General features: G+C 30.3%; 1 protein-coding gene across 3 annotated transcripts; it reads left to right on the forward strand.

Annotated features, from left to right (window-relative positions):
• The first annotated feature begins 1,118 nt into the window (after positions 1 to 1,118).
• su(sable) (suppressor of sable RNA-binding protein) lies at positions 1,119 to 16,307 on the forward strand. 3 transcript variants are annotated; one of them, XM_075300731.1, is made up of 6 exons: positions 1,119 to 1,246; positions 9,018 to 9,701; positions 10,468 to 11,702; positions 13,692 to 13,891; positions 13,970 to 14,088; positions 14,159 to 16,307. In XM_075300731.1, the coding sequence occupies exons 2-6, from the start codon at positions 9,162 to 9,164 to the stop codon at positions 15,959 to 15,961; spliced, it is 3,897 nt and encodes a 1,298-aa protein (XP_075156846.1). In that variant the 5' UTR covers positions 1,119 to 1,246; positions 9,018 to 9,161; the 3' UTR covers positions 15,962 to 16,307. The 3 variants fall into 3 exon arrangements, with proteins under 3 accessions (XP_075156846.1, XP_075156847.1, XP_075156848.1); XM_075300732.1 differs by lacking the exon at positions 1,119 to 1,246 and adding an exon at positions 1,896 to 2,080; XM_075300733.1 differs by lacking the exon at positions 1,119 to 1,246 and adding an exon at positions 2,473 to 2,487.
• Positions 16,308 to 17,042: the final 735 nt, after the last annotated feature.

The following is a 17,042-nucleotide window of genomic DNA, read 5'->3' on the forward strand; positions in this document are numbered from 1 at the left end:
TTTTGAAAATATTCGTTGTCAAATGCTTCAGAAAAGCGTTATAATGTATTAAAAATCATAAAAACTTAAGGTGGGTACTATGTTCGGTTTTCGAGTTGAAAACCACTTTATTTTCGCGATTACTTTTCCTTATATAATCAAAATTATAAATAAAAATAAACATATTCCCGTAAAGTCTCGCCGAAATCTTTAGGAAAAAGAAACTGCGCGTCAAGTGAGTTAATTTTTCTGCTTCATATTGAACTGTTTTAATAAAGTAACCGCGAAAATGTCAACGCGAAAACAGAACATAGTACCTACCTTTATAAAAAAAAAATTATTCGGAAAATATTTCAAATTTTTTTATTAATCTTATAATAAATAAACTAACTTACAATATAGAAGACAATGTGCGTTGCTACCACAACGCAAAGTCATAAATAGGTTTTCTAATTCTGGGGAGGCTAAAATTTTTCTGGGGGGTCTAAGTCCCTCCCCAGAGGCCTTCCTACGCTTACGTATGTAACAGAAATAATTTTTTTATTTATAATTTTAAATAAAACCGAACAGAGTACCAACCTGAGTATGGGTACCAATTTCGAGTTTAAGATGGGTATTAACCCCTATTTTCCGATCATCGGAATCACAAATCGAAAAATATTCATTTGGAGATATTTTCATGATCCTAAAGCATACAAATTTAAAATTTGAAATGATAAGTCTCTTTAATAAGTTCAAATGGAATGAATGATTTATTAAAGAATAAATTAATTAGTAAAAATGTCTGTCATTGCTAATGGTAGTTATACGTATTAGCTGGAATAAGTATTGGTGAATGTTATTTGAACCTTTAGTCATATTTTTTGCTTATATATTCTACACTTTTTTCTAAAAAATCATTCATACTGTTATTTAATTAAATGGTAAATTTATTTTGGATTTTATGTATAATTAATTGGTTTTAGTGGAAATGTGCTATTATTGGCCTTACTGGCTTAGGTATTGTCTTGAAGAAATAAATAAAAATTTTGTTCTGTTTCTGACTTCAATCACTGCTTTGGGCCACTGTGTCAACGCATATATATGCCGCTTATTCATGTCGCTTCGTGTAAAGAGTCCCTAAATGTCAAACAAGAAAGGAAAAACAAATACGAGGCATTATTTTTCTAAGCAACCAGCAAATGTCTCATTCAAGTTGAAATTGTTGAATTGTTCACATGTTTTTAAAAATTAAACGCAAAAGTTGGATTTCTCAAAAGATTAAAAAGTAATCAATAACGAAGAGCAAAAAATCTTCACTATATTTTAATAATCCTAAGTACTGCCTGCATAAGGAGAGAGAACCACTACTTTTAACTTTTTATTTTACACACATACATATGTACATCCCAAGTACCATGCCAGTCATTTGGATAATTTTTCGAAATCAACGATGCAATATGTACTTATTTATGCATATGACATATGGAGATAAAAAAATTATTACGTAATTGCAAATAGAAAGGAAAGGGTTTTTAGCCAGGTCAAGCTTTATTATTATTCTCTCCACAAGACTATGAGGGAAAATTTAGCGAAAACTTGGTTCCTTTCTTTTTTCCATAATTTTCGAAAAATTTTCTGTATGTATGTATGCTGTATTCTGTGGTGGTAGGGTGCAGAGATATAGCAAAGGCGATGACACAAAGGCATTGGTGTTGTGAGAGGGACAGAGATAGAAGATACTTTCGTATGTATGTATACGAAACCCAATGCCCGTGGCGACGGTGGCAAAACGAGCAATGAGATACTTAACAGCCAGCCTACTACTTCGAAGAAATCGAATGTTAAATTAAATTTACGCGTCGTATGGAAGATTTGCGGGTTTAAAATGTAATAATTTTTCTTTGTCCTATTTAAACGTTTGGCAATAATTAACAAGTACTGAATTGGCTAACCGTAAACGTAATGATTGGATGTTTTTGACCCTAGCTTTCAAGTGAACGGAAGCGAATTTTAGTAGCTGATAAAGAGGCCCTTCTAAGTGTTTATTTTTTTCATAATCCCGCAAGTTTTCAATATTAATGAAGTAAATGTGATTAATTTCCCATATATCCATCTTCAGGTAAAAATATTTATAAATATTCATCTAATTAAATTCTACAACAAAAACGTATGAAAAATACGTCATTGTTGTGTATGTATACCTGCGCAATTTCTTTTTTCTCTCTGCAAAAGAGACATCTGTCTGCAATATCTCTCTCTCTCTTGTTTTCTCACATATCTGCGCCTGATGTTTTCGTTTCATTTTATTTTGTATTCGATTCTCTGACTGACCTCTATACATACTTGCAAATCATAAACAGATTCGTACATAAATAATGTATATAGAAGAATTGTCCAAATGTGGCCGCTTAGTTGTTGCTGGATGTGCATATGTATGGATTTGGTTTTACTCTCGAAAAGACTACGATGTTTTTGTTATTGATACTACTATTGTTGAAAAAACAATTGAAAACATATCGTTCGTATGTATGTATATTTCGTATTTCTATGCAAAAACTAAAAACTCATTAATGACCAAAGTAGAGTTTTTAGAGTGATAAATGCGTTGGTTGGTTGTTGTTATTCATCATAAAATTAATCATTAACCAGTTGTCCTTGGCTGTCGAAACATTAAAAATATTGTGGGGATTGTGATCAGTATCTATTCAAACACCACCTATACATTGTTTTTGGGGCAGTTATTTTTGTTCATAATTAGCAAACCGTTTATTTTGATATATTAAAAAAAAAAGTGTGCATATTTCAATTCGCGGAAGTGATCAAAAAAATAGTGTCGAAAGTAAACAATGTAGAATGCAATATAATGTTTTTGCTGCCCACCGTAAACATATTTTGTGTTTGTTTTGCATTTGCATTTTTTGTTTTTACTCTGATTTCTTTTCCTTCTTTTTTCCAGCTACATATGCGGTTCATGTCTACGCTAAAAAGCGAATGTTCATGCCTCCATGCATGTCCCCTGTGAAATGCTATGACAAAATACTTATGATTCTCATGTCGTTTTTCATTCATACTTTATGCAATGTTTTTTGTTTAATTGTTTTCTGTTTTTTTATTTTTTTCATTTAGCGCTTAATGCCATCACCATTTGTATAATGTTTTGTTTTTGCCATTTGGCATCTCTGAAGCCTGAACGGCGTTATGGGTTGCCTAATCTGAATGACTCTGTACTTTCGTTTTGACGGTGTAGAGAAAACTACAGTGTCGCCAATAGCATACATAATAGAAAAAACGTTTGAAATTTAGAAATCAGAAAATATCTGTAAAGTTTTTTTTTATCGAAACTAAATTAAAAATGCAAAAATAGACATGAATACTTACAAATCTTTCTCAAATGTAATAAAATTCGGGTCGAAAAGGTCCAACTCATTGGGTAACATTTTTTTAATATTTAGCTATTCCAAAACGTTTCAAATGAAATCAAGCTGATTTCCAGCGTAACACCATTATCTAAAAACATTAACAAAACTTTAAAATGTACAATATATTTTGGGAAAACAATTTGTTTTTTTAAGTACCATATCATAGCCTTGAGTATTAGCATATTTCAAGATACTACGTCCAACACACGTAGCCAATTTTCGCCATTGTATTGCTAATATAATTTCCTTACAGCAAACTTAACTTCAAAAACTTTTCTGTGTATTGATTTTTAATAATTTCGCTTCTATAATCGGGTATAACACAAGATACTTAGAGAAACTAAACTACATGCAAAAAAGAATTCGCTTTGGGCAAATAGACGCTAGTTTTTTCTAAGAAGAATGATCAAGGAGTCGAAACTATAAATGGTTAACCACTAATTTCTCATATCCGAAACGAACACTTTCGCTAGACTGAAACGATTTCCAGATTTTTCTTAATAAAGTCAACTGCTTTGGATATCCTAGTCCAACGAAAGCATTCGCTACAGATATGATTTATAGTTAATGCTTTGCTTTATATAGTTTAGACTCCATGGTCAACAAACAAAACATACTTCTTGAAGTATCCATTTGCAGTAAAAGGCGGTATATAATAAGGAACTATTACATATTTTTTATTTTATTTAGAATCGTGTTGGTCTCATTGATATCGGGGAATCTATGTATGTAATCTTTCAATTTTTTTTTTTTGTTTCTGTTTAAGAATTTCGCATATTAACATTGCTAATGATTCTACTATAAACAAATTTATTATTCTCTTAAAAAAAAATTTTTTTAATTTATAAAATTTTTTAATGAATGTCTTTTTGATAATCTGTGGTGAAAACTCGAAAGACTTATAACAAAAAATGCTTATATTTTGAGAGGCTGTATGGTTAGATTTTTTCAAGGTCGTATGTCATTGCTTTTATTATATTGAGGATACAATAACTTTGTTCTGTGGAAATATATGTGGACCAGAAATATTGACCCTAGATCCCACATTATATACCTATCGAATCAGAATCATGTTCTGAGTTGACCTAGCCTTAGTTGTGCATCTAGAAATTGCAAATTTATCCGATGATATTTATTTACAAATTTTTATCAATTCTTTAAGAATAGAGTAGGTTAGATTAGGTTAGGTGGCAGTAGCCCGATGTATCAGGTTCACTTAGACTATTCAGTCCATTGTGATACCACATTGGTGAACTTCTCTCTTATCACTGAGTACAGCCCGATTCCATGTAAGAATAGAGTAGGTACTATAAAAAATTCATTCATTGTATTTCTCCGAAATGTTGCGGCATTTCCTATTCCATGTTATTTCCTTTTTATATTGTGCTGATTTATCTGCACTTTCTTATCATGCCTGAATTGTTCATATTCTTATTATTGCAATTACTTTTCTAACTGATGTACCAACCCAGGGGATAAAAGTCATAATCGATAGTGAAACATTTAGCCAACTTTTTTTTAGAAAATAGGTATAGTTGATTCAATGTAAAATCTTGGTTATTTTCTATCAACCATATTTATCTAACAATAGTTATCCAGAACTGTGTTGCAGGGCAACCTGCATCAAAAACCTATCAAGTTGATGATTAAGAAGGGTAAGGTCTTCGATTCCCATTACTTTCAATAGCTAGACAGCACAGTGTGATAAAGGAATGTTTATTAAAAGGAGCCAACTTTAAGATGCCAACCATATTTATCTAACAATAGTTATCCAGAACTGTGTTGCAGGGCAACCTAAACCAAAAACCTATAAAGTTGATGATTAAGGTCTTCGATGCCCATTACTTTCAATAGCTAGACAGCATAGTGTGATAAAGGAATGTTTATTAAAAGGAGCCAACTTTAAGATGCCAACTATATGATTTTATTAATATACTCCCCCCATTTCAGGTATAATAGCAAAACGATATAAAACTTAACATATACGGTTGGTAACTTTCACTTGTTAGGAGTACCTAACCTAGGAGTATAGTAAAATTTAACTTGAGCCGATATTTCAAGAAGGCTATATGTGGCGCTGCATATAAGAACCGTGACCAAATCTGAATTGATCGTTATTTTATTATATATTATACATTTTTTTTAGTACTTTTAAAGTATATAATCAGCTAATATGTAATCACTCATTCGTATATATACCAAAGCTTGCAGAATAGCCACTTATTGTCTCAGGCAACCAAATTTCGAAAACATTGACTTCTCTCGCCGATTACAATGGATCAAAATATGACGAGTAATGCTGTAGTGTGCACATTACTTGAATAGAAACGAATATTGTAGAAATAAACAAAAATTTAACAAATCAAATTACAAATAATTTGCGTGTAATCTAAATAAGATTACACGCAAATTAATTTCACACTTATAATAGATATAAATGTAGGTTGTTTAAGGGAGTTGAAATCATGAATTACGTTATACCTAATAGCCCATTCACATTAGGTTCGAAATTTATTAAAAGTGGATTTCAAACCTCTTTTTTTCATTAAGAGCCAACTGCATAAAAATTTGAAAATAACAATTCGAAAATTACCGAGAAGTTTTTATTATTGTCATTACAAGTTAGCCCTCTAAAGCCCAATCCCGCCTTTAGGCGGGCTTCATTTAATAAGGAAGCTTTTAGTAAAACACACTTTAAGACAACAAAAATGGGTAAAATAAAAAGAAAACTTTGTTTAAACTGTTCAAGAGGCTTTGGAGCATATACTGAATTTTACCGTATAAATTTTTCTTGCTTAGTTTTCTTGCTTTTGTGTCGTTAACATTGAAAATTTTAATAAGCTGGGGCATTAGAGGGTTAATCATTACAACTCACCACAATATAATGTAACGTGTAATGACAGTTTCACTCCTGGTAATGGCAATTGCAATGGGATGTGGGTACCTAGTCTTGCTAAGTATTTATTTATTTCAACAAGCTGAGCCCCCATGGTCCATATTTTGATTGATATATAATATAGGACAATAGCGTGATTTAAATTAAAAATTATATACATCAAAAATTGCTAAGGTACTAACACAAAAAAAAAGAGTTAAATCCCAAAACTATAAAAAAAAAACTTAAAACCTAATACCCATATTCATAATAATTTATTGACGGTTTATGGATGGAATTCGTATGGTAATAGTAGGATTAAAGTTTACTTTAACTTTTATGAATATGGAGGTAAAAATCTAGCAAAAATCTCAATGCACATTTCAAAAAAAAAAAAAAATAATAATAATAATAATAATAATAATAATAATAATAATAATAATAATAATAATAATAATAATAATAATAATAATAATAATAATAATAATAATAATAATAATAATAATAATAATAATAATAATAATAATAATAATAATAATAATAATAATAATAATAATAATAATAATAATAATAATAATAATAATAATAATAATAATAATAATAATAATAATAATAATAATAATAATAATAATAATAATAATAATAATAATAATAATAATAATAATAATAATAATAATAATAATAATAATAATAATAATAATAATAATAATAATAATAATAATAATAATAATAATAATAATAATAATAATAATAATAATAATAATAATAATAATAATAATAATAATAATAATAATAATAATAATAATAATAATAATAATAATAATAATAATAATAATAATAATAATAATAATAATAATAATAATAATAATAATAATAATAATAATAATAATAATAATAATAATAATAATAATAATAATAATAATAATAATAATAATAATAATAATAATAATAATAATAATAATAATAATAATAATAATAATAATAATAATAATAATAATAATAATAATAATAATAATAATAATAATAATAATAATAATAATAATAATAATAATAATAATAATAATAATAATAATAATAATAATAATAATAATAATAATAATAATAATAATAATAATAATAATAATAATAATAATAATAATAATAATAATAATAATAATAATAATAATAATAATAATAATAATAATAATAATAATAATAATAATAATAATAATAATAATAATAATAATAAATAAATGTGAGACAGAAATTGCCAATGACGAAACTGTTAAGCTTCCTGAGCAAAATTGGATATTAACTTATTTTTTTTAACGTGAACATTATTTGAAAATTGTTTTATATCTTGAGGTAAGGAGTTCCACAGTCTGGTAATTTGAATCACAAACGGGCGCTCCAGAATATTATGATTGAAATGTTCAATGAGTATTTGAGTGGTCCTTGTTGTACTCAAGAATCGGAAATAAGAAAAGAGAGATGATGGCCAATGAAATTTCATAGTAAATGTCATATCTTACTTAGGATTCAGGCTCCATCTATAAAAAAATAAAAAAAACAGCCAGAAGAAGCGATATACAGTGCACTCGCTGTAACGTCAACTAATTAAAACCAAGAGTGTTCACGTTAGCGAAAATGTTCACGTTAACGAACTTCAGCGAATTTCAGAACAAACCATAGCCATATTCGGGAGTTTTACACGTTCTAGCGTCATAGGCTTTTATTTTTGTTATTAGTAAAATTAAAAACTTAATTCAATTTAATGAAAAAATTAAAAAAAAAAAGAGATCGGAAAAATATCAGTGGGTATGTAATTATAAAGCAATTTAAATTAATAATTAAAATTCACGAAAAAAAAACCAAACTAGATTATTATATTAAATATATATAAATTTGTGTTACTGGGAATATATACTTGCCATGAATCCATCATAAATTGTTTATTCAAAGTGATCTAAATATAGATATTTTAATTTATGTTTGGAATGAGAAAAATTTCGCAACGTAAGTGGGAGACTATTCCAATATCTAGACACCCGTACCGAAAAAGACTTTTCAAAGACAGCTTATAATATTCTTGGCATTATAATAATAGGATTCCGAGTTGATCGTGAGAAACAAAATTTTCATGTTTTTCAGCGTTACGGAGTAGTTAGTGTAAGAAAAATAGTGTTCACGTTACCGCGAGTGTACTGTATATGAATCTTAATGTACATATTACGGCAATGTAATGTTATTCTAAGAATGTATTTGTTGTTTTTATATGAAGCAAAATAATAAACTAAATTAAGATGGCCAACTTCCCACTTAGTACTTTGGTAATGGATGTTGAATGATATTTTTTTGGAATCAATTTCGATCCACGTGATATTTCTTTATAGAAAATATTTTCAAATCTATTAAGATCTAATCATTCACCTTACCCTTCCAAAATCCACTTTATGTAGATATCAACTTAAAAGTTCAATTTCACTTTAAAGGGATTTCAAATCCTCTTTTAATAGATTTCGAACGTACTGTGAATGGGCTATAAACCGAAATATGTTTTGAGCAAATTGTGAACGAGAAATCGAGCTAGACCTGAAATCGGGTTTATAATTAATTTATAAAGATATTTCTTGTTCTAGTTTGGTTTTGCTATAAAGCTATGTGAAGATTATATGAAAGGGCTTTTTATAAATTTTAGTGATCTAAGGAACTTGTGTACTATTAATTTATTTTTAATGTATGCTTATACTAAATATACCTATTTCATTTATATCTATTTTAAGGAATTAAATATAATCGAACAACGTGATGTTTTAAATATAAGTCTATAGAACATTATACTAGACAAAATCGAGTTAGATGTCCTTGTTGACACACATCAAAAAATCTTAAAATCCTCATTCCATTTGCAAAGAACAAAAAAGAAAATGGCACAATTAGAAACAGAAACGTTTTCAAACCCAGATGAACATGTTGAAGACGCTGTCGATGAAGAAATGGAAGATGGTGAAATTGATGACAGCGATGATGATGTAACTATAACCACAGATGCAGCAGATAATAAAGATTCACAGACTGATACACAAAAAATATCACCAAATTCCATAAGCAGCAGCAATAACAATAATAAAGCAAAAGGTTTACAAGACATAAGTCCATCCAAAAATGAAGCACTGGCAAATATACAAACGGTGCAGCAGCCAGCGCCAAAAACCAAAAAACCCCAGCCCACAGAAGATGATTATGCTATTAATATTGAACAGGCTATTGCAAATGCTCTAAAGAAGAAAGGCATTGAACCAACAATGCCAAAAATATTGGAAACCAAACTTCAACAACAAAATGAACAGAGTGATGAATCGGGACCAGCTTCAGGTCAAGGGCAAAGCAAAAGTAGCCGAAGACGTAAGCGCAAGCGACAGCGTGAAGAAAAGGAAAAGGAGAAAGAAAAGGAACGTTTGGAAAAGGTAAGATAAAGGTTTTTTTTAATATTACAAATTATTTTCTTTAAAGGAATAATGTTATATCCCATCCTATCCTAAATTTAACCAGGTGTGGTAATCAGAATTAAATGTTAGATTGTTGGACTTTTCTATATACACAAAAAAAATCTGATTCAATCACGAAACTAATTGATCCAATTAATTTTTTAATTGAAATTTCGCCACAGAAATGATCGTATCAAATAAAAATTTAATTGAAAGTCAATTAAAAAATTAATTGATCCAATTAATTTTTGTTTAAATTAAAAAAATTGTTGAAACAATTAAATTTTAAATTGAATTTTTTTTTAACTCAATTAAGACTTTAATTAGAAAAATTTTCGTGAAATGTTTTTCTGTATATAATAAAGTTTACTTAGCTACACAAAAACATAGTTTTTGTCTTCAATCACGAATTTAATTGATCCAATTAATTTTGATTGAATTTTTTCAATCACAGAAATGATAGTATCCCGCACAAACGTCAATTGAGAAACTAATTGATCTAATTTTAAAATAGTTGATGCTATTAATTTTTGCTATTGATTTTTAAAATTTGTTTAAAATTTATTTAAAATTTTATTAAAATTTTAATTGATGTAATATTTTTTCTGTGTATTACAGAAATGCCATCCCGGTAGGCTTGTCTTAGATCATATTTCATTTTGACAGACTGTCTGTCAAATTCTTTTCAAAAACTTTAAGTTTAGGTGTGTCATAACAAATTTTTATTTTGTTTTTATATCAATAGCGCAAACGACAGGAAACCACTAATAACCCGCTGGGTCCACCACCCCTGGGCGATGAAATTGATATGGATGAATTCGAAATGATGAATGTTCGCGGTGGAAGTCCACCTCCATTGGCCGCCCTTCCTCTACCGCCACCGATACACATATACGATGACTATGATTCCCGAGATGATTCAGGCTCATCATATGATAGTTACGACAGCAATGACGAAGGCAGCAATGGAGAAAGAAGGAGAAGGCGAAAGAAAGAATCCCGTCGACGCAAAGAAAAACGTGCCGAAAGACATGAAAAACGCTCCCGACGAGAATCTTTGGATGAAAAGCATCGCAATGAGCCACGCAAATTGGAGTTATGTAAATTCTATCTAATGGAATGTTGTGCGAAAAGAGACAAATGCTCCTACATGCATGCCGAATTTCCTTGTAAATATTACTATCTGGGCATGGATTGCCCATCAAAAGATGATTGTAAATTCTCCCACGAGGAACCATTATCCGAAGAATTGCGTAATATACTGTTAAAACATTTGGAAACTGCTCCCAAGGAAATTTTGGGTAACTTCAAGCGTATGTCTAGAGAGAATGCCATTAACATGATAACCAAACGGCATGAAGAACTTTGCCGAAAGTTCAATGTGCAAAATATATGGTCCCCCATTAATGCTAATTCCTTGCCCATGTCGAATAATCGTCGTAACAATAATAACAAAAATAATGAACAGAACAATCATCAAAGGCAACAGCAAAATTCAAATAATACTGCTATACCATCGTTATTGGATTTGGTTGTGAATCCTCCACAAAATCTCGAAGGAACTAATCAAAATGCCAATAAATTAAACTCCAATGAAACTAAAAGAAAATCACGTTGGGCTGAAAACAGCGGCGGCAACACGACATCATCATCAACAAATGCTGTTATACAACCCCCTTCGAAGTCAGCACCAAGTTACTTGGATTTGAAAAATCTTACTGGAATTTTAAGTAATGAGCATATTGAAAAATTATCCCAAATGGGCATTGTCAATTTGGAACAAGTAAATCAATTGACATTTGGGCAGCTAAATCAAATTGGTTTGACAATTGCTGAAATCACAGAAATCCAGTTAAATGCAATGAATATGGCAAAGTTGACGGGTGGTGGAACTGTATCATTACCGCCTCTAAAGCAAAATTTGCTAAAGAGCTCTGCTGCTGGATTGGGAAATACTTCGCCAAAATCCCAAGACATTGGGTAAGTACAGGATTTTTTTTTTCAGAAATTTGTGTAGCTCTTTCCTAAATGATCGAATGAAAATATCTATCCTATTTTTGATGTTTCTTCACGGGCTTTGTGGTCTATCAATTATTGAGGCCATTACTCTCATTGTTAATAGAGTGGTAAACAGTGAAACACCAATGATATTATCCCAAAGAAAACTAGAACTATGGGAAGAGAAGGTGTCGTAAGCTAGTAGCTCCTCTCAAACTCGGCTATATAAAATTATGTTACACAGAAAAAATATCACTAAAATATTTCCAATTAACCCTTTCACTACCGATGTCCACTTAGAAGGACATTCGAAAAAGAAACCAAATTCTATTTTCCCACTTAGTTTCGATTTATTTCTTGATGTTATTTTAAAGTAGGGGCTTTAATCTAAATTAGCTATAAATATTTTCCATATTGGTGAGGTTTAAAATACATTTTTATAAACTTCTTTAGCAATAAACGAAAAATACGAAAATTTGAGACAATTTTTCTACTGTATGTTTCTAGTAAATGGACATTTATACAAAAACTATAGCAGATACTTTTTCGGATTCTTTTTTGTATTTTTTCTCACACTTTGAAAGATATTATAGGTCAAATAGCGTTTATTTTCGTAAGGCCATTTGGTCACAATTCAAGAATCAAGTTTTCAGAACAAGCTTATATAGCTCTTGAAGTAATTGAGGTAGGTTTTCAAAATTGCAATTTTTGTTCTACATGGTGTTAGTAGAAGTAAAAACAGAAGAAAAATGAAAGTTTTTAACATTAGGTTTATTTCGGTAGTGAAAGGGTTAAAAAGTTAATTGAATCTGGAAACTTTTTCAATTAAAAATTGATACAATTAACTTTTACCTGACGTAGTCTGATAAAAAAATGACTTTTTTAATTTTTAATCAAAATAAAAGCACAAATTCAATTAAGAAAGTAATTGAAAATAGTTACGACTTTACTTAAAAAAATTATTGATCAACCATTTTTTATTCAAAATAAGAACACAAAGTTAATTAAGAAAATGAGTGAAAATTTTCGCCGTTTTTATTAAAAAATTAATTGTTAATTAATTTTTTAATTGATATGTCTTCAATCGCGAAAATGATAGTATCAATCACAGTTTTAATGGGACATAAAAATAAATATTTGATTAAAAAATTAATTGATTTGATTTGAAATTTAATTTTATAATTGATACAATTAAAAATTTATTTGGTATTGATTGAAAAAAAAATTAATTTTTTAATTGATTTAATCAAAAATTTAATTGATGTCGATTGGAAAAACTCAATCTGTTTTTAATTGATCCAATTAATAATTTTATTAAAAAATTTAATCGTTGTCGATTGCAAAACTAAATTAATTGTTTAAATGATTTAATTAAAAAGGTAATTGGATTGACGTTTAATTAAATAATTAATTGAATCAATTAAAAACAGATTGAGTTTTTCCAATCGACATCAATTAAATTTTTGATTGAATCAATTAAAAAATTAAATTTTTTTTTTCAATCAATACCAAATAAATTTTTAATTGTATCAATTATAAAATTAAATTTCAAATCAAATCAATTAATTTTTTAATCAAATATTTATTTTTATGTCCCATTAAAACTGTGATTGATACTATCATTTTCGCGATTGAAGACATGTCAATTAAAAAATTAATTGGATCAAATAATTTTGTGAATGAATCAGATTTTTTTTGTAGAGAGCATTTCATTCTGCTATTTCATTAACAAATTTCTTTGGGTGTAAGAAAAAAAAATACCCGAGTTTCCCACACAAGCACTGCATTAAGGGCAATTGTAACTATTTTAGTAAATACGTCTGAAATATTCGAGGACCCCATTCCATATTCATGACATTGGTTTCTAAATTTTTGAAGTGGCTGTCACAATAAGCTCTATTTAAATCCTTTCTTACTAAACTTTGTTTTAAAGATTTTTTTTATCAAATCAATTTTTATTTTTTGTTTTAGCAAAACATCTAATGGCGATGTAGATATGCGTTTCCTACCCGATCTAGGCAATAATCCTTCTTCGTCTGCTGGCGCCACTGCAGACTTGGAAAAGGACAATACAACTTCATCAAATTCCAATAGCAGTGGTGGTGTTGTTATGGTAGACTATTCACAATATCTAAAAGACTCAAATCTCTCCTTTGACAAAGGAGATATATGTAAGTATTCAATAGATCCATATCTTTGGGTTATGGACAAAAAAGCATTTACTATAACAATTTTCTATGCTATTCCAGATGATGATGAAAGAGACGATGAACAGTTGGTCATAGACGATGGTAATCTAGACAGTGAGGAACAGCAACAAAAATCTTCCAGCCATGATTTGGCATCACATCAATCACAGACTGAAAATGTATGACAAACGTTGCCATGACATTAAAGCTAATATTGAAAATTCCCTTTGCCTCTCTCCCTTCTTTCAGAATGTCAATACTCAATCATATGATAATAATTTCGCCACTAAACTCCAAAGCAGTATGTCTGATATGGCGAAAAACTATAGAAATCCTTTTAAAACAAATAGTTTATATGGTTCCGATATGAAAATGTCTGATATGCGTGATGCAAACCGCAATACTGGTGGTCGCTCACCTACCAACGATTCATATTCATTTATGTCTTCTTCATATGCAAAGCGTCGCCATTCAAGAGATAGTAGATCCCGATCACGGTCCCGCTCACGCTCACGAACTCCGCCCGGACAATCAATTACACCAGAGGCTTCACAGTCTCCTGAGCCATTCGAAAGACTAAGATCGGAGGATATCACCGCAGTCACATCAACGACCACAACAAAAGTTGTATATGAAAGATCCACCATTTACGATTTTAACAATATGGAGGATGATGATAAACGTACAACTAGACTGAAATCTGATAAGGATATGCGTTTTTTACCCGCTTCACTACTAGGCGAGTCGTCTGGTGATACTGACTTACTTTTGCCCTTCCAACCAATGACAAATTATACACCGGCTACAGAAATTGATGGATCCATTACATCACATCTACCCATAACTTATAAGGTGTATGTCGTAGATGTTCCTAAGCCCAATTATATGGATTTGATGCAACATTTCAAATCGGATCAAGCCACAGATCCCCGTTTGAGGAGAATATTAGGTTTGCCCGAATTATCACCATCGAAAACTTCATCTGCCCTCGGCCGTAAAGTTAGGAAATCCAGTAATACAAGCATAGCATCACCCTCGGAAACTGAGGACGCATCGCCACGCTATTATACACCACCTACAGCCGAAGAAAAATCCTCTAGAACTTCGTCTGCCAGAAGTGATCCTAGATCAGATCCACGTGGTGATCCCAGAACATCTGAAAGAGCCTCAGATCCCAGGTCACAAGGGGATCCTAGATCTACGACTTCCGACCCTCGCTCCTCATCATCAACATCTGATCCCCGCCGTGCTGATCCTCGTTCTGCTGGTGGTGACTCAAATACTCCGAATGCCTCAAATCCTACTGGGGGCCAAAAACAAAATGTTGAAATTCGCAATTTATTGCAAAAATCCGAGTGGTACAAGAAACTCAATTCCAAATTCAAGATAATGGTTAACCAACAACTGGCCTTGGTTTCAACAGAACTAAAAAAATTCCACCAGGATCCTTCACCTAATAAAATTTTCGATATATCCTTCATAGTTAACAATCAAACACTGCAGCAAATCTTAACAAATTTGGGTATATATATTGATGACAATGGCGAAGTGGCCCATCTTGAAGGTGATGGTGATGAGGGTAGTAATAGCTCACCACAACAGCAAGATATGCCAAGTAAAACGAATATTACATTGCCTAATCTATCACAGCCTCCACCTAATGCTCCACCCAATATGAATAATAGTCCTGCTGCTTTAGATTTCCTAAGAGCTCCACCACCAAATATGGTACCACAAGGCCCTCCTCCCATAGCATTGGGGCCAATGTTTCAAAGACCGCCCATACAGGTGTCACCATTTGCACGGCCCAGTCTATTAGGATTACCACCAAGTCAGGGTAATCCCATGAATCCCTTTAATAATCCAATGAATCAGATGAATATGAATCCCAATTTTCTTGCCGGTGGCCCTATGATGGGACCATTTGGTGTAGGCGTAGGAGGAGGACCGGGCCCCAATTTTGGTGGCATGCAAATGCAACAACAACAACGCAACTTTAATAACAACAATCAACGCAACAACAATCGCAATCAAAACAAAAGAAGAATATAGCATACGGACCGGGCAGGTCCCCATGAAAGTACTGCAAAAGCTCATACAACTGCTGCTAACACGGGTACTTCTACTACTGCTACTACTACAAATAACACTACTACTGCTACTGTTGCATTAGAAGATAGGACTTCTAATAAAGCAAAATGTTAACGAGATGATATTCATAATTTGTAAGATTTTTCTTAATTCTTTATTTTGATTTTCTTTTCGTCGTTTTCATATTTAGATTATTCCGCCCTCCCCTAAGCAATTAGTTCATTATTTAAATATGTACTTTAAGTTTTCTTTTGAATTAAAAAAAGTTTTACTAAGTAAAAACTTATATACATACCTATTAAAAAAACACATTTTTTTTTGTTTAGTTTGGACAATTTGAGTTGGAAACAACCATACCCCCAAAAAAATGAATATCCTTTAAAAGGACCTTGACACAAGTTTTATTACCTTTTGGCTGTTGTATATAGATACGATATTATTTGTAAATATTTTATAATTTTTTTTGTTAGAGGATCTTAACTAAAGAGGGAAGAGCACTATAGTGGACTTTCATTTTTTTTTTAAATAATGGTTGTAATAATGTAAATACTTTGCAATAATTACCAAATATTCCACAAAATTTTCTTCATTCAAAACAATAGAGGTATCAGAGAAGTTTATAGAACGATTTCTAATTATTGAGGGTTGTGTTTAATTACAAAAATACAAATTATCGCATCTGCCGTAGCAGCAATTACAGTTATATAGGTTACCTTAGTTTCCATTGAAAAACAATTGTTACGCCACTTTACAGTTGTAGACTACGTTGTATTCAAATTTGGCTAATAGATTTGGAATTATATTCAAGCCAAACTTCACATGACCAATTGCTATGTTCGACTATTTCAAAACTTGAAAAATTTAATTTGAAATAATAAAAATATAAAATTTTCTACTTTTGAAAATTTTTGGAAAAGTTGACTTGCAATTTTTAACTACAAAAAAATGCTACGATTAATCTATCATCTAGGGATAAAGGTTGAATTACACACCATGCGTCAATCCGTGCGTTTATGGAAGGGTTGATTTTTTTCTGTTTGGG

The sequence above is a fragment of the Haematobia irritans genome, chromosome 3 (genome assembly GCF_050003625.1).
Source record: "Haematobia irritans isolate KBUSLIRL chromosome 3, ASM5000362v1, whole genome shotgun sequence".
Lineage (NCBI taxonomy): Eukaryota > Metazoa > Arthropoda > Insecta > Diptera > Muscidae > Haematobia > Haematobia irritans.